A 21,235-nucleotide genomic window follows, 5' to 3' on the forward strand; every position below is an offset into this window, starting at 1 on the left:
ATACTCAGCAGGCCACCTCCACTTCATATACATCACTGAAACCATTTCATACACAGATAAAACACACACACACACACACAGTCATAATCAAACAACAAAGGTGAGAAAGTTAAAGAAACACTATTTATTTCAGTGTTTAACTCAGCCACATGACTAAACTATTGCATGATACTGATTGCATTTTTCTGTAAACATGATGCTGAATTTAGAAACATACTTTAATGGTTGATACCTGAGGCTGGATTTATAAACAACCCCTAAATGCTCCAGGTTTACCTTTATTATTCTAGTTTATGTTGTGGTTGCATGGTACATTTTTCTAAATAAAGTTGTTTTTAAATCAACCTAACTAATTTAGAGGAATCTTGTAGTCAGTAGTATTACTTTAGTAATGAAATGCATCACCGAAACCATTTCATACACAGATAAAACACAGAAAACACACACACACACACAGTCATAATCAAACAACAAAGGTGAGAAAGTTAAAGAAACACACTTTATTTCAACCAGATGACTGGCATTATGATAATATTCAGTGTTTAACTCAACCACATGACTAAACTATTGCATGATACTGTGCATTTATCTATAAACATGATGCGGAATTTCAAAACATACTTTAATGGTTGATACCCGAGGCTGGATTTATAAATGCTACAGGTAAACTGCATATAAAAGAGTTTTGGTCATTTAATTTGCTGTAAACTTATAGAATTTGCACTACTAAAGTAATATATCAACAATAAAGCAGCTCCTGTGTTCATACATCATGTTTACCTTTATTATTCTAGTTTATGTTGTGGTTGCATGGTACATTTTTCTACATTAAGTTGTTTTTAATAAACCTAACTAATGTAAAGGAATCTTGTAGTCAGTAGTATTACTCCAGTAATGAAATGTATTAACTGCAATGCATTTTTGCCCACCTCTCTGCCTTATTGATGGGACAATATTTATTGGGAAAATGTCAACCAAATTGAAAAATTACTCCTTTCACAAAGGGCTGTCAATGCAATCATGCCTCACGGCATGCATTCAGGGAAGAATGCAAGCCTTGGGATAATTAGGTTGTCATTACAAGAAGATTTACACCACAGGTGCTTTGTACAGCATCTCGTCATTGTACGAACTGGTGAAAAATTGATGGTGCGCATTTTTCCAGACAAGCCCTCTCTTCTCATGCAGCAGCTTTCTGTTTGTTGTGTTTGGCGAACCACTCGTCACTTTTATCTTCGGCCATAGCCTAAAAAACAAGTTTATAAGCATAAAGAGAACAGGCACAGTAAATATTCAACACATGTTGCAGATTTAATCTAGAGGAGGAAAATATTGGAGCAACACCAACCTTATCAAGCAGTTCATTTCCTTTGGCGTCCACCATGGACAGCTGCCTGAAAGCCTCATCTCCCACAAAGCAAATCTCATGACAATCCTAAAACAAACATTGTTCAGTTAAGTATTTTGAACAGTGACTAATTTCACAGCATTCTATTGGTAATGCACTTACTGGGTCAGCCAAAATAACCACTTCTACTGTGGCCTTTCCAGGAGTGTCCAGGCTGACTAACGGAGTGAGAATTTTCTGATTTTCCTTTTTCATCAAGGCTTCAAGGTCAGGCAGCTGTGGAATGTAAAAAATATGTATGATGAAAATTATGATTATTTTTCAACACAAGAATAGTGTATCCATGAAATAATATTTTACTTGCTCCCGTGGGCATGAAAATGCTATTCTCCCAAACGCTGTTCCATGATCTACTGTCCCACTGTTATCGTGAAGCTCCAGTTTACACTGCATAAAAGATAAAAAATAAAACAGTCAGACTAAAAGACATTAACACAAAATATAAAAACACAATTATTTCTTTGATACTTGACTCACTTGATTGTCTGCAAATCCCATCAGCACTGTTTTCTTTTCCTCATTCTTTTCCATCACTTTCATTCCTAAAAGCGAAGTCCAGTAGTGGGTCGACCTCTGGAGGTCTGATACTCCGAGACAAACCTTCTGCACGGGGTCTGGGAACATATTTTCAAAGGTTACAGATGATCAATAACAGAGATACAAACAGTAACACCTAGCACACCAAAAACAAAGAGCTTCTGCTGAAAGCATTCCTCCTTATAATACTGCACTTGTCTGTGCCTGCTGCTCGGTACTGCATGAAGGATAAAGTTTTTAAATTTTTCATGTGGGTTCTTATCATGAACTTCCCATTAAGATGACAATGAGCTTTACTTCAATGAATTAAAACACACTGTGGGGGCTTTAAGACAAAGTCATGACGTGGTTATATTACAATATGTTTTTGTTAAAAAAAGTCTTTATAGCAGCAGATCATAATTATTTTTCATTAGATATTATTATTTTTGGATCAATCAATGAAAAATGTACTCAATAACATACAAAATATACTGACATAATCTTAATTAGTTTGACCATTATAATAAAAAATTAAATGAATATTGCTATAAATAAATGTATAATGCTATGAAACCAAGCATCTCTTCATTTGTAAAGCTGTAACCAGCTGATATTTTGTATTTTAGCTTAATATATGTGATAAAACATTACTACAGTTTTTAATTAATTTTCAAAATTAGACTCTTGAACACTGGATAAACTACAATGATAACTCCTTCTCATGCAGATAAAAACAGACCCAGGCCGTGACACTCACCACTGGGAGGCTGCTCTTTGTCCACAAGGTAGAAAGGATACCCTCCTGGAGCCTGGGTCAGATACAGAGCCTCTCCTACCTCAGTAAGAGGCCACCCCAGCCGTTTAGCATTGCTTACAGCCTGGCTCGACTGCAGAGTGAGCCCCTAAAGATAGATAGATAGATAGATAGATAGATAGATAGATAGATAGATAGATAGATAGATAGATAGATAGATAATAACTTTATTGATCCCGAGGGAAATTCAAGTTTCCAGCATCACAGTTCCATAGTGCAAAACATGTTAGTAAAAAGGCAGTAAAAAAGTTAGTAGTGCAAATTACAAAAAAAATATACCTGATGTAAAAATACAAGGAGATGAAGAAAATAGTGCAGGGTAACAGCTGTGATACACAACTATTAAAAAAAAATTAATATAGTGCAGAAGAGACTGTTAAAAGTGAGTATAGTGCATTATTATCTGTATGACAATATCCCTTTACAAGGCTGCTGTATAACACAACATGTGTTGTCCTTCTGTAAAGTCTTCAAATTAAATTCTCACCCACCAAGAAGTCATTGCCAAGTTGATACTCTCCCACCCCATAATTGTATGTCAGTTCAGCAACAAAATGGTCATCTTCTGGGCCAAAGCCAACCATTGTCTTGCTCCATTTTCCATCGTAGGGGCTGTATGGACACAGGATGAGTGCGAGAGGATATTAACACCTCTCTGTTATAACATACATCTTAGTGAGTACAAAGTTCAGAGAGGTCTCATATCTACCCATTACACGTGGCTTTGCAACCTTCCTCAAACTCTTCATGACGTAAAATCTAAATGGATAAGCAGGGATGAGAAAATAAGCATTCATTATGAGAACATGTTTATTACAGCACTGCTCCCAGTAGACCATGGTCTATTACATTACATCACTGCTCCCAGTAGACCATGGTCTACTGGGAGCAGTGCTGTAATAAACATGTCAGGTTGTGTAAGTGTAAGTGCACTTACACTTACACAACCTGACATGTTTATTACAGCACTGCTCCCAGTAGACCTCTTACACACCAAAGAACTGACAATAACCTGATATTTTCAGGTGGAATTTCATTCATTCATTCATTCATTCATTCATTCATTCATTCATTCTCACTGTGCAATATCATTTTCCACTTGTGCAATTTTGTTAATAGTCTGTTTATTGTCCATACTGTATATACTGCTCCTATTTTTATACTTCCTTCTATTTAAATGGTTCATATTTTGTTACACTTTGTTTAACTCTTTTTTTTACTGTGTTAGCTGATGCATCTTGTTTTTTGCACTATCCCCTTTGCTGCTGTACACTGCACATTCCCCCACTGTGGGACTAATAAAGGAATATCTTATCTTAACTATTAAAACACACTGGTTTCGTTCATGTGACAGACATTGGCTTCGTTGTGCAACACAAAAGTTATTTAATGGCTTCTGGCCATTAGAAGCTCAGAAAAAGTACCTTCATGCCCAGAACATCTCGGTAAAACGTGGCAGTTTTGGTCCTGTCGCCAACTTTGAAAACAAAGTGCAAAGCTCGTCTCAGAGACATGTTTGTTGACAGATGTGTGTGAGTGAAGAGCTGAGGATTGCTGAGCTGAGGAGGGAACGATTAAGCTTCCTCGATGAGCGATTTTTCTGACGTCGATTGGCGGAAAGTACCATTAGACTGTTTATGGTAAATACAAGTGAGAAAACAAGCAAACTGCAAATACAATTCCCAGATATTTTTTCAGGTTTTGTTGATTAATCAACATTTTCACATAATTATGGACAAGTGCAGCGACTTTACGCAAAATAAAAAAGTGATAAAGCTGTGTTCGCCACCCCTACCTATCCATGCAGGTTGGTATCACCCACTCTCATATGCTCTCGCGAGATTACAGTGAGCTGCCACTCTGCTGTTAACTTAATTTTGATGATTTTGATAAATAATTAAATAATTATATTAGAAAAGAATTAGAAGAAGAAACATTGAAAACATTAGTTTGGTAACTAGTTCATAATTATTATTAACTACACCCAATAAACTATTTGTTTTTTTTTTTATTGAACAAATTCAGATTTACAAACAACATGGCTCATAGATCATTGCATTAGAGTAAAATGACAAGATGCATACAGAACAAAAACAGATAAAATATGTAAAATTATACATGAAAATAATAATAAATTAAATTAAGGGCTATAGGGCTGTGCCTGTAATTCATATTCTTCTATTATACTAAGACGTTTCAATGCATTTTTGTTTTTCATGACTTTAAGGGCTTTTATGTAAGAAAGAAACTCAGAATGAAACACATTAAACCTATAGGTTTCACTTTCAAGTACTTGGATTTGAGCAAATAACATTTTCCAAGAATGAGAATGTTATTCACCAGAAAGTCATCTTTGTTAACATATTAATATTAATATTTGGATATATCCATGACAATACCATAAACAATGTCCTTTTGAGAGAAGTTTCCCAGATGAGAAACTTTTGGGAAAAGCCAGTCATGTATATCATAAAGCCATAAACTCCAGAATACATACAATGAAAAAAATAAATGATCAGTAGTTTCAGTATCATCACAAAATACACAGTTATTGGTTTCAATTCCAAATCGTTGTCGCAACAAATCACTGGATGGATGGTGATACACTCCGTTTAATATTTTAAAATGGATTTATTTTGCTTTGGGAGTTATGGGGAATTTTAGATATTTAGTTCGTAACATGCGTAATAGTTTCTTTCTGATAGATTTGTAAAATTGAGTTTCTGTAAGATACTATAGGGTATCAGATGTGATTAAACATATTTCTAATTGTTTTGTTTGGGATTTTTATTTCACCAAAGTCACAGCCACCAACTAAAAGTTGTGGGAGACGAGGTGTGATAGGAGGAGGATTTATTAAAATTCCTCTAATCAAGCATATAATAGAGATGGGGATGGCTTTAATTATGGATTTAAATATGTCACGATTGCCAATTAAATTATATATAAGACAGAAATTCTCATATGACATGATACAGCCACTACAATCAACTAAGTGAGTCACCGACCAGATTCCTTTATCCATCCAGTCCTTGTTAAACAAAGATTTGTTTTTAACCACAACATATCTATTATTCCATATTGGTGTACTGTGTGGGGTGACATTGTGATTGTTATTATTATTGCAATGAACTAACATAGATGAATAGATGTGTAGTTGTAGTTGCACCTTCAGTACAGCTGGTGGCGCTGAGTAGCTTTGTGTTGTAACTACACCGCTCTGTTAAACAAGAAAAGAAGAAACGGTGCAGACATGGCAGCCTACATGAGAAGCGTGATATGTCTTGTCTCCATAGAGAGAAGTGCTTTACTATCGAGGGGAAGCGGTGTTGTTGTGGAGTCAAAGCGGTATGTCCGAGGACTGAGGAGGAAACCTGTCCAGGTGTTGTTCCCCGACAACGAGACAGGTAGAGTGGTGAAGCCTCAGCCTCAGCCTCCTCAGCCAGCCAGGCTGAACCTGAACGTCCAGAGGCAGAAGGAGGACAAAGTCACAGCTTCACTAAAGCATCCTGGAGAAAGAAACTCTGTTAAAGCGAGGGATAATGTGCAGTCAACTATAAAACATGCTGTCTTAAAGGATCACATTGACGGAGTGCGCTTTGAGAGGGCTCTCCCTGGAGATAAACGACTGGCGTGAGTGTTACATTAACAATAGTGTTGAGAGATAACATCCCCATCATGCCTCAGTACTTTAAAGGTCCCATATTATGCTCATTTTCAGGTTCTTACTTGTATTTTGGGTTTCTACTAGAACATGTTTACCTACTTTAATGTTTTAAAAAAACTTTTATTTTCCTCATATTGTCTGTCTGAATATACCTGTATTTACCCTCTGTCTGAAACGCTCCGTTTTAGTACATTTCAATGGAATTGTAACAGAATTGCGTTGCTAGGAAACAACTTGGGTCCATGTTTACTTCCTGTCAGCTGATGTCATTCACATGCACTGCAACCAGGAAATAAACTGGGACCCATTTAGAATGTTTACATTTAAAACTTTGAAATGGTCTAAATATTGTAGATTTGTGACATCACAAATGGACAGAAATCCTGACGGCTTGTTTCAAAAGCTCAGTTTCTGAATACGGGCTGTGGGTATTTCTCTGTGGATTAAGCCTTTCGATACTTTCACAGTATTTATATAGGACTTAAACCTGCTTTATAATATAAAAGCCATGAAAATGTCACTTTTTACAATATGGGACCTTTAACTGAATGTAACTTTATGTGCATTTTGCTGATAATACTTCCTTCCATACTTTTACAAGGGTTTTTTGATTGTGGAAATAGTACTTTCACTGAAATAAATTGTCTGAATCTATTTTAGATAGCATTTTTTCTCAGTTGACAGTTTCAGTTGCTGCCTTTTGCTCTTGTAGGGCACAATAGCTTCCTATAACTCACAATGTTTTCAAATTATGAATCATAATTATGCTATTTATTCATATTCACACTGCCTGTGTAACCCATCTCTGCCTCTCTATCTCCCCTCATCTGTCCTTCAGGAAGTTAGTGAGTGTTGCCCGTTCCAGGACATTTCGGGAGCAGCAGGGTAAAATCCTCCTGGAGGGCAGGCGTTTGATCTGCGACGCGCTGGACGCCGGAGCCAACCCACAGATGGTGTTCTTCAGTACCGCGGATCGGCTCCGAGAGCTGCCCTTGGATAAGCTGAAAAGGGCCACGCTAGTCAAGGTCAAGTTTGAGGACATCAAGACCTGGTCTGACCTTGTGGCCCCACAAGGGGTGATCGGTGAGGGTCACATATTTAGTTTTGGTTCAGCATCAAGCAACAGATACTCTGAGTTGTTGTTGACTTCCTCTTCTTCTTTTGCAGCCATATTTTCTCGTCCGGACCCATCGCGGTTGAACTTAGCTAAAAGAGGTCATTCGGTGCCCCTGTCCCTGATATGCGACAACATCCGAGACCCTGGCAACCTCGGGACGATGTTGCGATGTGCTGTTGCTGCTGGCTGCCATAATGTCCTACTCACAAAGGGTATGTTTATCAGTTAAAGATGTGAACACGTGAACTCCACCCCTTGAAAATGGCTTTGCTTTTTCAAATCTGTTTATTTTTTTTACACCAACAGGTTGTGTTGATGCTTGGGAGCCTAAAGTTCTGCGCGCAGCAATGGGCGCCCATTTCCGCCTTCCCATCTATCCCAGCTTGGAATGGGATGATGTGGAAAAACATCTCCCTAAACCTGTGACTGTCCATGTGGCTGACAGCAGTTGCGGCGTTGACAGAAGTAGAGAAACGGAGGATTCACAAGTCGGCATGTCTCACAAACCCTCCAAAGCAGGAGACTACGGCTGGGTCAGCACAAGGCCCAATCGCAACAACACGCGCTACGAGGAATACGATTCTGATTCGGACTCAGATTGCGAAGAGGGGGGACTTTCACTTCCCAGAGTGGACCTGAAGCTGTACCACGAGAGCTGGGCTCAGAGTCCCACTGCTCTTGTGATAGGTGGAGAGACACATGGTCTGAGTGTAGAGGCAGTCCAGCTGGCTGAGAAAACCGCCGGGCACAGGCTCTTTATCCCTGTCGCTCCTGATGTGGACAGCTTGAACTCCGCCATGGCCACCAGTATCCTTTTATTTGAGGGCAGGAAGCAACTGTTGAAACTAATGCAGACACCTGGAAGGAAATCTAAAGCAGAGCAGCAGATTTCATGATGTTAGTAGCAGTAGGTGACTTCTGGTGTATATTTATCCTTATAGTGAACCGAATTATTTACATTTACATTCTACATCCTGTCCGTCCAATAATAAAACTGAATTTCAATCAAGGATTTGTGAATTTGTGTGCCTTTTTCATGTTTGTTTTTTTTTAAAGCTGAATCCAGTAATTATTTTCATTATTAATCAATCTGCAAATTATCTTGATTAATCGTTTTGTCTGTAAAATGTCAGAGAATTGTGAAAACTAGTCACTATAATATCTCAGAGCCCAAAGTAACATCTTCAAATACCTTATATTATCCACACATCAGCCCCAAACCAAAAATATTTTCAGTGTACTACCATAGACCAGTGGTTCTCAACCTTTTTAGTGTCAAGAACCCCTAAATTGATACAAATTAAGTAGGTTAAAGACCCCCATTTGATAACATTTTGCTTCAGGGACCTCCGTTGAAAAACATGTTGGTTGTTAGATATGATTAAGACCAGAATTCTATAGTTGTCAACTATAACTGTGTCAGAAGTGAAACCTATGATCAGATTATTGTATTATGACTCTTACATTAGGCTCACTTCTATAGAATTAAATAGTGAAAATAAACTATTCCCCATTTTTCTGGGGACCCCTGGAGCTCCCTCAAGGACCCCAGGTTGAGAACCACTGAAATAGACAACAAAAAAGCTGCAACAAATATTTAATATACAATAAATCTCACAAGGGAAGGCTGAAATAAGATATAAATCTGGGATTAGAAAAAGTTAAATGACCCTACCGTGCTCTCTTGAAAAAAAAAGTCAGACTTTACAAAAAAGAAAAAGCACATAAGTCGCCCTTTTCTTACCCCTCCCTCCCTTCTATTAATTTCCATCCAGTTCCAAAGAGCTTTAAATAGATGCATGCACTATATTCATTTTAGAAAAGACAAGCCTCATGTCTATCCTTTATATCTGCAGCCACACTGTCTATGCAAATATGCAGAAGTCACGACACTTCCATCCCACATTAACAATATGATCTGCATTCCGTCTCCCATAATAAATGCGAAACATTTGCATCGAGTCTTATTGAAATCCTTCTAACAAAGGAACTGGTGAGTCATTGCATCGTGTGTATTTTACATATCCAAGAGCTAACTTTATTGATAGAACAAACTTTGTGCTTGCCAGTGAATTTTTAATGGGTGTGAGAAGAAGAAGTCATGACTGAAGTAACAGAATACAGGGATTTATACATTCAACACTTCTCAAAAATGCCAGTTCTGTGCCTTCAGAAGTAACCCTGGCCTTTTCATTAGGGGATCTTCACAGAAAATCCTCGTAATGACTTTGAGATGAGAACCACCGTTAACAACTGGCAAGAGATGACTTTCACTCACATCATAGCACACACAACAAGACACAGGGGGCTTTAAAACATCAGTCATTGGTCTGTTACAAGCAAGTATAATGTGATCTTTACTGTATGTGCACCTGTTTTTTTTACTTCTTTAAATAGGGCCATAAAGGCTTACGGCTACATCCAACTGAGGTTTAGCACATTTTGCACTACATGTGAATTACGACTGTAAAAATGCATTTTATTCTTCCTCGACATCATTCAGAAACCAAAAGTAACTCGCAGACAAAAAAACAGGAAAGCAAAGAATCAGCTGAATAAGTAGGTCCACTGGGTAATTCTCTGGTTTTTCTCTAGAGTTCAGAAATGCTATTGGGTGACAAAAAAATACTTTTCTTGAGGCCAAAAAACAAAAAAAGAACCGACAGAATCTCCGTATATATATTACTGTAGGGACTATCGTCAATGCAAGGCACCACAGGAGAAAGAGAGGACTCTGTGAAAAGAGAAACATGTCTAAAAAATGTTAAAATGTCAGTAAAAAGTGAGACATCTCTCTAACAGTCTGACAGAGTCAGGGGGGGAGGTGGGAGAGATAGTGGGAGGCTGGGAAGGGTCAACAGGTCAGGGTTCGATGATGGAGTGATTCCCATATAGTACGTCCCATTTATATGTGGACTTCCTCTTTAGATGGGCTCTGGTTTGAGCTTTTCAGCCAGGAAATCGCCGACAAACTGCTCCACTACGGCCGGCGTGATCTCCTCTACGTCGCGGACGTACTTGGCGCGAGCCGACATGTCCAGGATGGTGAGCAGAGGCGCTGCTTCTGGGAGGTTAGTGTAGTCCCGCAGGGAGTCACTCATGTCATCCTGAGGTGGAAGAGGAAAAAATACAGTGATTAAGTGTGATAGTACACGATGTTACAGCGGTACATTCCTCTCATGCATGGATGGATTTCTGGGAACAGGCCCAAACCACAGCCTCCATTTGAGGTAATTTATTTACATGTTGGAAAGTCAAAAAGTACAGTAGGGATGTCTTGATCACATTTTTCTTTTTGCTGATGTGATATTTTCATCTGCCAACACTTTGGCTACAGTAAGTCTACAGCAAAATTAGTAAAGCAATTCAAAAATGTTTGACTACAAAATAGCTCTGCTCTGAAAATATAACTTTTTCCATAGGTTTCCTCATAAAGTTTCCCATAATATTTTGTATAATGTCTTATAGTTTGTTCCCAAAGTGAGGGTGGAGACCCACCATGGGGTTGTAACATAAATCTGAAGGATTAAAAGATGATAAAGTGGATATGAAAAACAGAAAATTGTTGATTTCTTTGTCTCTAAAAAGAACGTGCTGAATTCCTGCACACACTGTGAGTTTCAAGTTTATTGCGAAATCATTGAAAGTTTATTGGAAATGCAACATTGTGGTGCTGCTGTGCACAGGAAATCACCATTGTTTACTCCACATCACTTGTTAGATGTGCACAGCACTTGGTTAGTCTTGAGTAAACTGACGACCCCCGACTAAGGGACATATTTTATTGATAGCTCATATTATATTCAATGCATAACAATAACAGTGCAGAACAACTGATAAACTGTACAATTAACAGTGAAAGCAATAACTGCAGGAAGTTTGTGTAAAACGAGCGATTTCTGTGAATTTCGAGCAGATTATTTCCAGTGAATATTGCATCAGATATGAGTTTTCCTGTTATTTTTTAGGAACTTTTAATACAATTCTCTGTCTGTATTGTGTATCTTCTTTTATTTTTAATAGTCATTCAGACTTAATAGTCTTTTTTTTTTGACAAATTCAGCACTTTCTTCACCCTGACGCTTGGCCATTGTTCTATTAGCTCTTTGGTTGTTTTAACTGTGCACCTTTCTAATTTCTAAATTTACATTTTAAATAATAATCCAAACTTTAAAAATAAAAATATAATGTAGTTTTCTTCACAGAAATGAAATACTGAGATACAGGCTAACTGTATATGTTTTAAAATGGTTGTCTTACACCCTTCAAATCAAAAAGGCCTTGCAACCCCCTGTGAAGCTTTGGCGACCCCTAGTGGGGGTCGGGAACCTCATGTTGGGAATAAGTGGACAATTTGATCTCTTCAGGCCTCATTTAAAAAAAGGCTGGGAACCATTGGTTTAGACATCCCATCTTCATGTCCAGCATGATGAAGCTATGTGGGGGTAACTTTCTTCTAGATAAGCGAGGGGCTTTTATATTTGGCCCTTGTCTCATAATCCGTCCATACTCTCATGGTATTTGAATTACTCTGACAAACACTGGACTCGTTCCAGCAGAGAAGACACTCTAAATTACATATTTCTCTGCTGCTCATCAGTTCAGACTTGCTTTTGGCAACTATTTACCAGCACCCATTACTTGAACTATGCCACGTTATAAGATTGCCCAATAAAATTCAGAACTGCCTGACACAATCTTTATTAATGCACACCTTCTTGAAAGAGAATATGAAACTCTCTGCTGTCTTCCTGCAGGCAGCCTGCCCAGAGAAACTGGAGAGTTGCTGCTTAGTCACACATCCCGCTGTGTGGAGAGACAGGAAGGAAACCATGTGGGGGTCCAACAACATCGTTCCTTTTTACAAAAACTCACTCGCGTCAGATATAAGTCTCACCGCGGAGTGTTTGAATGGCACATGTAGGCAGGAGAGAGAGAGAGAGAGAGAGAGCGGTGAAGAGTTGTGGAGGAATAGATTGCTGCTGGGTTTGGAGGGAATTCCACTTTTTATTTCTTTGCAGTTATTTTGAAAGAGCTTCACCCATTTTCTGCCTGAGGCTGGATATCACCTTTCACCCTTTAACAAGTCAGGATTACAACCCCTGTAGCCACAGGTAACAGGATGAAATCACCAGCAGGCAGGCAAGCAGCAACTTTCAAAACGAGCTTGAAAGGAAAATTAATTATTGAAATGGAATAAGAAATCACACCCTTTTCGTAATTCAGCTTCAGCTCCAGCCGGGAGTGCTTGTGGAATTGGCATTCCTACCTCGACAGAGATCCATTATTCAAGTCACATCTTCTCTAAGTCAAACGGATTTGGTGTGTTATGTTTTGTAAGGTCAGACAGTTCACTTGTTACATGTGCACAGCTACTATCATCTGAGACATTCATGACAGCGTGACCTGATTTACCCTCAGCTTAGTGTGCTGGCTCAGAGGGAGACTTGCAAGGAGATTAAAGATCAGTTTCATGTGGAAAAAATTATGTTGAAAATGCAAAACTAACAACAAAAGGCCAGAGGGTGGCACTGCAACAAAGAGTTGGACTCCTCACAGAGGCTCTGATGTTAATACTGTTGCTGATTTATGTGCCAATGTGAGTTTTGTCAAAACAAAAATCAAAGATAAAGCGACTTTAGATGGATTTCTTCACGAGACGTACAACGCTCCAACATTCCCTCCTTCCAGGCCTCTTTGTTGTGTCTCCCCAGTTATCAGAAAATCCGCAGCTATTCTTGCTAAATGAATCAAACCACACGATCAGACTTTCTCATTGAATGGCTTGGCTGCGCTGCTACCTAAAAAGGATAAGTACGCCAAGATGAAGTCTGCGACCTCTGCTTTGCAAAACTGCTAACAGATGGAACAGATGAGCAGCAGTGTGGTATTCTGTCGTAGGCAGCTGACTTCCTCTGAATGGAGCCCATTTTAGTACGCTGCAAATCACCATACACTGACCACTTAATGCTCACAGATGTAAGCTGTCACTAAAGACAATGTTGTTACGAGTGAAATACAGCTTGATTCGCCCCCGACTACAAATAGCGGCTTTGCCTTGCATGGTCCTCTTGCAGCCATACTAAGTGTGGATTATAGATCATCCGGGTACACTGTGTAAAGAAACCACAGAGAGAGAAATTCCACTATCTGTCACTGTGGCCTTTCCAGCCTCGCCGATATGAGAAGATGTAATCTCTGCGTCAGTCTTCGCCTCCGTAGGAAGTCATGCATCTTCTTTTGTGTGGCTTCTCTGCTTGTGTAAACTGCTTCTCGTGAGGTGCAGCCATTCCAGAGACCCCCCCACTCTCCCCCCCACCACCACCTCGCCTCGCCCTCTGCAGCTCAGCTCGGAACAAAAAAGACAAAAGGGCCTCTCTGCTCCAGCCCGCACTCACAGCTGTGATAAGGCTCAGCGTGTGTTTACCGTGTGTGGGGAACCTGCTGGGCCGTGTCAGGCTTATTCTGATTATTGATGCACTGTGGCATTTCACAGACGATGGCCGGCTGATAAGGCATGAGCTGATAATGATGAACGAACCTCCCCACTGGCCTCTGAGCTGGGGGGGGCCGTGTACATCTCACTGGCCAGCTTTGATGTCTCCAGGGGAAAAAAAAAGAGTCACGATTGTGAAATTTGGGATATTCTCAACAGCAATTGCTCATCAGTTTATGATGCTGAAAGTGGAAACATCTTTGCGTGATGTGCACTAATGTGGGATAAACAACTGAAGAACATCTCTTGAGCTATTGAAATACAAAACCTTCAGCCTAAGATAAAAATAAAGTGAGGAAAGCACCAATTCGTTATGTGACCCTGCATAAAAAAAGAGCTGCACTCCTCATCTAAATACTAAATGGAATAAAAAAAATGATCAGATTTATGATTGCGCTTTAGTGACAAGGCCATCTTACAGTCAATGCAACTGTTTTTTTCTCCTTTTTGAGCAAAGACACATTCAATGTGTTCATAATTTAACAATACTAAATATCTACATGCCATGCTCTGTGAGGCCGTACTTGAGCTAAAGGCTAACACCAGCATACTACAATACTCACAGTGATAATGCTAACATGCTGATGTTTAGCAGGTGTCAGGTTTACCTTGTTCACTGTCTCAGTTTAGCGTGTTAGCATGCTAACATTTGCTAATCAGCACTAAACACATCATTTAGATTTTGCAGGTATATTTGGTCATAAAAGTGTTGAACAATTTTGACCTGATGATGGCGCTAGATAACACGTTACCGGGTCACCAAGTTATTACAACTCATCCTGAGTGGGGGCATGAATGTCTGTGACACATTTCAACTGAATTCATTTAATAACACAAATGTAAATAGAGCTGCAATTGACAATGTTATGTTCATTATGGAATAATTTACAGATTTTTTTACTTAATTAACTGATCGTTTTGGTCTATAAAACATTAAGAAACAATGAAAAATGGACATCACAATAGTCCAAAACCCTAAAATATTCAAATAACAGTTATGTAAGGCAAAGAACAGCTGCACATTTTCACATTTCAGAGCCACATTTTTGCTTGAAATTAATCGATTATCAAAATAGTTGCTGATTAATTAATTAATTTGGTCAATCGACTATTTGTTTCAGCTCAAAATGTGAACTTCATGGTGGTGCTGGAGTAAAACTCGGGGTATCCATCAGGATTCATCTCAGTGGGCAACTTCTGGGTCTGAAAAGTGAAGCCAATGAGGAAGTGCTTTAACCTTGCATTCTTTCTAATAGCCAGCAGGGGGCAAACTCCTCTGGTTGCAAAAAGAAGTCTGATTGCTAGAGGAAAAGTCAGGGGATCACCAAACACAGGGTGCATCATCCTCTGGGGACCATGGCTGTATTTGAAACCGCCTACTACATACTAGTGACGAACGCAGTATGCAGTATACAGTATACAGTACATACTTTATGCTACATTTTGGCCAAATCAGTACATACTGCTTGTACAGTGTGCGGTTTCGGATACAGCCCATGAGTGTCTCCACAAAATCTCATGTCATCCATCTAATAGTTATTGAGACATTTCAGTTTGGACTAAACTGGCGGACAGACCAACTGTATTGCCTTTCTTAAAGACACGCCACTTGCATAGCATAATAGAATATTTATTGAGCTTTACACAAAAACAAATCAAGCATGGGAAAGTTGAAGAGAAAAATCACTGCTGCTTGCCACAAAAATCTGTTCAATTCTTATTATGACTAGCTAATACCACTGGAGTTCATTTTGCATGCAAGAGCCAGTACACAGCCAGAAATGAAAGAACAAAAGATCATTCATTCTGCGTTCATAAAATCAGTGTACTACTACTCTGTGGCGTATGTTTTTTTCAGTAGGGTAAGAAGATCCTGTGTCACTCTGCTCAGCCTGGCCTCCCCCCACGGGAGACTGCCAACATACTGCTGTCTCATGGACACAGAAAACCCAGCAGCTGGCCTGGCAAGCAGCGTGCGACTACCAGGGCTAACCCGGGCCAAGGTGCGGGAGTCTGAGCCCAGAGCTCTCTGAGCGCCTCGAAACGGGAAGTGATATCCGACCGCGAATCCGATCTGGCGGTGAAACCTAGTGATTTCATAGCCGGTTGAGCAAGATCCAGGAAATTATACCTGCTCTGCGTGGATGTAAAAATATCTGCCTCAGCATTATGTGCCACAAGGGGATCAAAGCAAACTTGGACTACTGAATCACTTCAAGCTCCAGTGCAACAATGTGTCTTTGTGTTAGGTCAAGTAAATATTGGCACGCAGACAATGAACACTAAGCATTGTCATGTCAACTCTTGTCTTTCTGTAGGCCTTTCTTGCTCTGTGTACGCACAGTATGTCGGTGACATTTCAAGGCTGACGAGTGGCCTCGGACAGACACACGCAGGGTCAGATAGTTAACACATGTGCGAGCCCCACGGCCACGAAACCTGAGCCCGCCCTCGGTGTGTGTGACACGAGAAACCGGCGTTGTCCTCCCAGACTGCTGGGCAGAGAGATCTGGGAGGAAGGGGAGCTGGAGGGCAGAGGTAGCTAATCTGGTAATTATGTCTGCCACTGCTGCTAACTCCACCAGCTCTGGAAAGGTCGAGACACAACAACACGAGATAACAAGAGTTATGAAAACTTCAGGGTCTGTCCCACACGGGGGAGACGTGGGAGGAGATAAAGTAGGAGATGGAAGGATTGTTTGGACGGGAGTAGTGAAAGTCTGCTGGCACGCTCTGGGTCTACCCATCGTGATAAAGGCACCCAGTTGAATTGTGGGTCATGGATAGGAGTGAGTGTCACGCAGGTTCAAGAGGCTCAAAGAGGGGCCCTCTAACGCTGACATTTCAACAATGGCAAAGGTGTTGGGTGCAGATTCAAACCAGGGAGGGACTTACAACATGTCATTAGAGCCCTGGCTGGGCCAAATATTGGCTGATATTAGTTTATTACATATATATTGGTATCAGTGTCTTGCATGTAGGCTGTTAAGTAACAAGTACAGAAATGCATTAGATATGTTGGAGGTGTTTTGTTGTTGCTTATTTGTTGGAAATAGTGTTTTTATTATATAGTTTGTTTATTTTTCAACTGTTCAGTGTCCCGCTCATAGACTGTAACTATATAGATGGACGACGCATCTCCACTTCCTCCCACTGTATTTAAGTGAAGCCAAAATATTCTGGGATATAGGAACCGCCATCTTGAGACGTCATTTGGAGCCAAAGTCTGGGGCAGTAGTGATCAGGTGGTGGAGCTGCGGTATCGAGGTCCCGCACACACACCCGCCCAAACCAATCACAAGCAGAGTAAGGCCGCAGCTTGCTACGGTAGCTGTTTGGCTAGAAAGACACAACAACCTACCATAATATCTCTGAAACTACATTTACGATCAAATTGACACATGTTCTATTACACAGACTTATGATGATTATGGAAAGCTAAAGTTACATCTCCTCTCTCGTACAATTCCCGAGCTTCCGGCTGCGACTACTTCACTCAGAGCAGCTGTCAATCACAGCTGTCAATCATGACGTCCCACCCCCTTTTTTTATAGCATCATATAACTAATTAAAACCAAACTTATCAGAAAAATGAATACTTGAACATATATCAGCATGATAAGAACTACATAAAATGACAGAAAACGTCTTTGGGAAAAATTTATTTGACGTGTATTTTAACTTCTAAGTTTGGCCCATGTCCCATTTGCTAACATAGAAGGGGCATGATTTATGACCTATACTGCAGCCAGCCACCAGGGGGTGATCGAGAAGTTTTGGCTTCACTTTTGGGGTGCTGTCATGTCGTCCATCTTTATATACAGTCTATGTTCCCACACAGCCCATATCTTGCTATTTTTTAAACTGTTAAGTGTCACTGTTTAGTACATCTTTTTGACAGAATTCTTTAAAAAACAAAATGAAAGGATCCAAAGCAGAAATTATTGTTTATGTAAATAAAATAATATTGGACAATAAATCGTTATCAGATTTTTTAAACTCTTAAATATCAATATAAGTATTGGCTTCAAAATTCCTGGCTGTATATTATACGTCATAACTAAAGCACATTGCCAAGTGCAGCCCAACAAACCCGCGAGTTACTGTATGTCACACAAGAATAGACCCACCTTCAGCTATGCAAGTTTGTATGAAATTGCATTTTCACTCTGTCTCGAGTTGCTTATCTCACCTCTCCAGCCACAAAGAACAGCAGCGGCATCTCCTCCTCCTTGGCTTTGTACTTGGCCATAAGCTTCTCCGCTATTGGCTGAATCAGCTCCTTGGCCGGCTCCAATTCGCCTTCTTCCTCTGCGTCTGAACGAACCGGAAGAGAGACACAGAAAAGATGTTAAAAGTATGAAAAAAAAGAAGCCACCTGGGAGAGGAAAAATGCACAGATGAGTGAAATGGGAAGCGAGGAAGGAGAGATGAGAAAGTGTACAGATGGTCTTTGTCTTGTTTTGTCATCCAGTTTGACCGCAAGTGAAACCAGGGGTGGTCTCATATTTTGAGGGTTACCACTGTCCAACTTTGGCATTTAGTCCTTCTCAGTCCTCACAAAACCACTGACTGTCCTACATTCATGTCTGAGTCATTTTTCTATGCTATTCAAAAACCTCCTGCATTGCACCTTCTGTATTAGCATATAAATAGATAGATAAATACTAAACCATTTCCCACAGACCTTTGGACCTTTCAACACTGCAAGAATTTTTTCCACAGAGTCTGACATTCAATATGCTCCACATAAATGCCACTCCATTCACACACACATGGAGCTCCAGGCAGAGCCCCATGCGGAACTGCGGAGTCTACTCACCCACAAACAGGACAAGGCAGGGCCCCTCGTGGAGCTGCACGGCGTTGGACTCGCTGAGCTCCAGCACGGGCCGAGGATGCCAAGGGAAGAGCCGGCACTCCGGGTCGTTCAGCACCTCAACGCGGCCCTGTCGCGTGATCATGTGACCCTCTGCGTCCAGCAGGACCAGCGTGGGAATACCTGGTGGAGGAGAGAGAGAGAGAGAGCGAGGAGGTGAAGGTGGTGGGAGAGGAAGACAAATAGAGGAGGGCAGGAAATGGGCAAGAGCGTGGGAGGTTAATCATCGCTTCATGACGCAGACTGCTTCCTCTCCTGCTGAGATTTTCTTTGTTGTGTGGATGCCTTTTTTTGACCAGCCTCTCTGTCTGCTTTCACTTGTGATGTGACCACTTTTCTCCACGCTATTGGCTCCCACCATCCTTCTGATTACAGTCTCCTTGCCTTATTAACAGCCTTATCAGAAACAGACACCATCCGGGAGCATAAAAGATTACGTGAGTGAGTGTGTTTCTGTCTGTGCATGTGGACTCAAGTCAACAGAGGTGGGTGGGGGGGCCATCATGCATTAACTGCATGGTTTTGCAATGCGGGAGGGGGGGCGGCAGTGTTGACTCGTCTTCCATGCATTCCTCACGTACTTTGCAGGAGAGGCCGAGAGGCAGTTCTTTGCTAACTTCATCCACAGCGCTCTGCACGCACACAGAAGAGAGAATCAAGAGAGGGAGGCACACACACACAGAGAGAGAGGGAGAGGCGCTGCACTTCCTTAGCGAACAAGACTGTAAACCTGATAACCGGCCCACATTCCTCAGGCTGCGGGGCAATCTGTGCTGCTGTTTGCCTGCCCGGTTCACAGAGCTGTCAGCCACTGTGCCCGGCGTGTGACGTAACTGAAGCAGAATTTATAAGGAGGAGGAGGAGGAGGAGGAGATACCTTGTATTCCATATAGTCTGTTGAGTCGTGACCGCCGAGCCTCGTCCGAATACGGCACCGCCAACCACGGCATCTCGCTGAAGTACTGCTTAAAGGACTCCTCCGACCTGGAGGGGTAAGCAACAAACAGATGGTGATTTGGAGGTCTCAATTAACAGCTGAATAGAGAAGACGTCCTTGAAAGACAGAGTCAGACGTGTGTGTTTCAATAAATATGATCTGTGTTCTGGCCTCGGTGAATCTTACCTGTCAGCGCTGACGAACACGATCTCAAACTTCTGACCAGACTCTTTTACGATTCGATATGTTTCCACCAAGACCCGGGTCAAACTGCGGCAAGGCGGGCACTAACGGAGAGAGAAAGAGGAAAAAAAGAGAATGTAAAAGGGAGTGAATGAGTGAATAATATACAGTACATATAATCACTAATATGATAGGATGCTGCAGCAGCTTCCTTTACTTTGGGTATTTCCAAACACCTTTCCACAAACTAGTTATTCTCACTTGTTTTGTATCCAGCTGCTGCTTCCTGATCTAATACTGTAGTTTGAGAAAGTGTGTGTATCCAGGCAGAGTGGTATGGCTGGCATTACGATGACATCAGGATCTATTTACATCAGACAGCGTAAGGAACTCATCCAATTCATGTTTTGGGAAGTAACATTTTTGGACCACCTCCTCATAGTTTGCCATCTGGTAAGAGAGACGTCAGGGAAACTTTCTCTGCACTGTGTTTCAGAGAAATAGGAGTACATTTCATAACATTTTACTGGTGTGGAAGGCTGCATCACAGATACAATGTTCTGAAACTTAGACTACTCTAACTTAACAATAAAAGCCATAACTTGTTTGGTCATCATATCCATGTTTTTAATTTGGTGCAAAATATCTTATAGAAGCAGCAGTAGTCATCTATAAAATATTGGCAGATTATCGATAGATGTATTTGGTCAAATATATGGATTTTTTTAATAAGGACTTATGTTAGCAAGTAGGGCAGGGCAATATGGCCAAAATCCTCTATCATGATAATGGTAATTTCATATCTCTATAATGATATGTATCACGATATAGCATGTTTTATTCAATAAGTAAATAGCCTATATGAAATAACCACATGGTAAAGCCTATTTTGTATACTCCTGTGTGAATTAAATACTTGACAAATTGAAATTACTGAGTATTTTCTCATATTAAGAATTTGAGTACCAAATTAGCACAACAGTTGTTATAGAGAAAAAATAATTAAATATAGGCCTAGCCTATATCGTGATAGAAACGATATAGAAAAATATACACAATAGACATTTATATAGCGTTTTGATGATATATACCGTCATATTACCCAGCCCTATTAGCAAGTTATTACGTTTTATCCAAATGCATATGTTGTAATGTCTTGGACATTATTATATTATACATTCTTTGCATCATTTCATAATTCATGTAACCCTTTTT

The 21,235-nt window shown here is 40.4% G+C and overlaps 3 protein-coding genes across 3 annotated transcripts in view; 1 reads left to right on the forward strand and 2 right to left on the reverse strand.

Annotated features, from left to right (window-relative positions):
• Positions 1-477: 477 nt before the first annotated feature.
• On the reverse strand, positions 478-4,337 carry glod4 (glyoxalase domain containing 4). The gene is made up of 9 exons (XM_037774928.1): positions 4,166-4,337; positions 3,451-3,500; positions 3,233-3,353; positions 2,685-2,829; positions 1,886-2,022; positions 1,709-1,795; positions 1,511-1,624; positions 1,349-1,435; positions 478-1,246 (listed from the first exon to the last, which is right to left on the reverse strand). Exons 1-9 carry the CDS (start codon positions 4,253-4,255, stop codon positions 1,181-1,183), a joined length of 897 nt encoding a protein of 298 aa, XP_037630856.1. The 5' UTR covers positions 4,256-4,337; the 3' UTR covers positions 478-1,180.
• A 1,598-nt stretch (positions 4,338-5,935) lies between these two features.
• On the forward strand, positions 5,936-8,537 carry mrm3a (mitochondrial rRNA methyltransferase 3a). The gene is made up of 4 exons (XM_037774331.1): positions 5,936-6,374; positions 7,247-7,491; positions 7,576-7,737; positions 7,832-8,537. Exons 1-4 carry the CDS (start codon positions 5,995-5,997, stop codon positions 8,419-8,421), a joined length of 1,377 nt encoding a protein of 458 aa, XP_037630259.1. The 5' UTR covers positions 5,936-5,994; the 3' UTR covers positions 8,422-8,537.
• Positions 8,538-9,580: 1,043 nt separating this feature from the next.
• Positions 9,581-21,235, reverse strand: part of nxn (nucleoredoxin) — a 67,417-nt gene continuing 55,762 nt past the window's right edge. The window contains exons 4-8 of the mRNA XM_037775801.1: positions 20,024-20,124; positions 19,778-19,884; positions 18,844-19,023; positions 18,214-18,338; positions 9,581-10,632 (exon numbers count right to left, since the gene is read on the reverse strand). Coding sequence (XP_037631729.1) covers positions 10,450-10,632; positions 18,214-18,338; positions 18,844-19,023; positions 19,778-19,884; positions 20,024-20,124 — 696 coding nt within the window. The 3' untranslated portion in view covers positions 9,581-10,449. The remainder of the gene's footprint in view (positions 10,633-18,213; positions 18,339-18,843; positions 19,024-19,777; positions 19,885-20,023; positions 20,125-21,235) is intronic.

This window comes from Sebastes umbrosus, chromosome 7 (genome assembly GCF_015220745.1).
Source record: "Sebastes umbrosus isolate fSebUmb1 chromosome 7, fSebUmb1.pri, whole genome shotgun sequence".
Lineage (NCBI taxonomy): Eukaryota > Metazoa > Chordata > Actinopteri > Perciformes > Sebastidae > Sebastes > Sebastes umbrosus.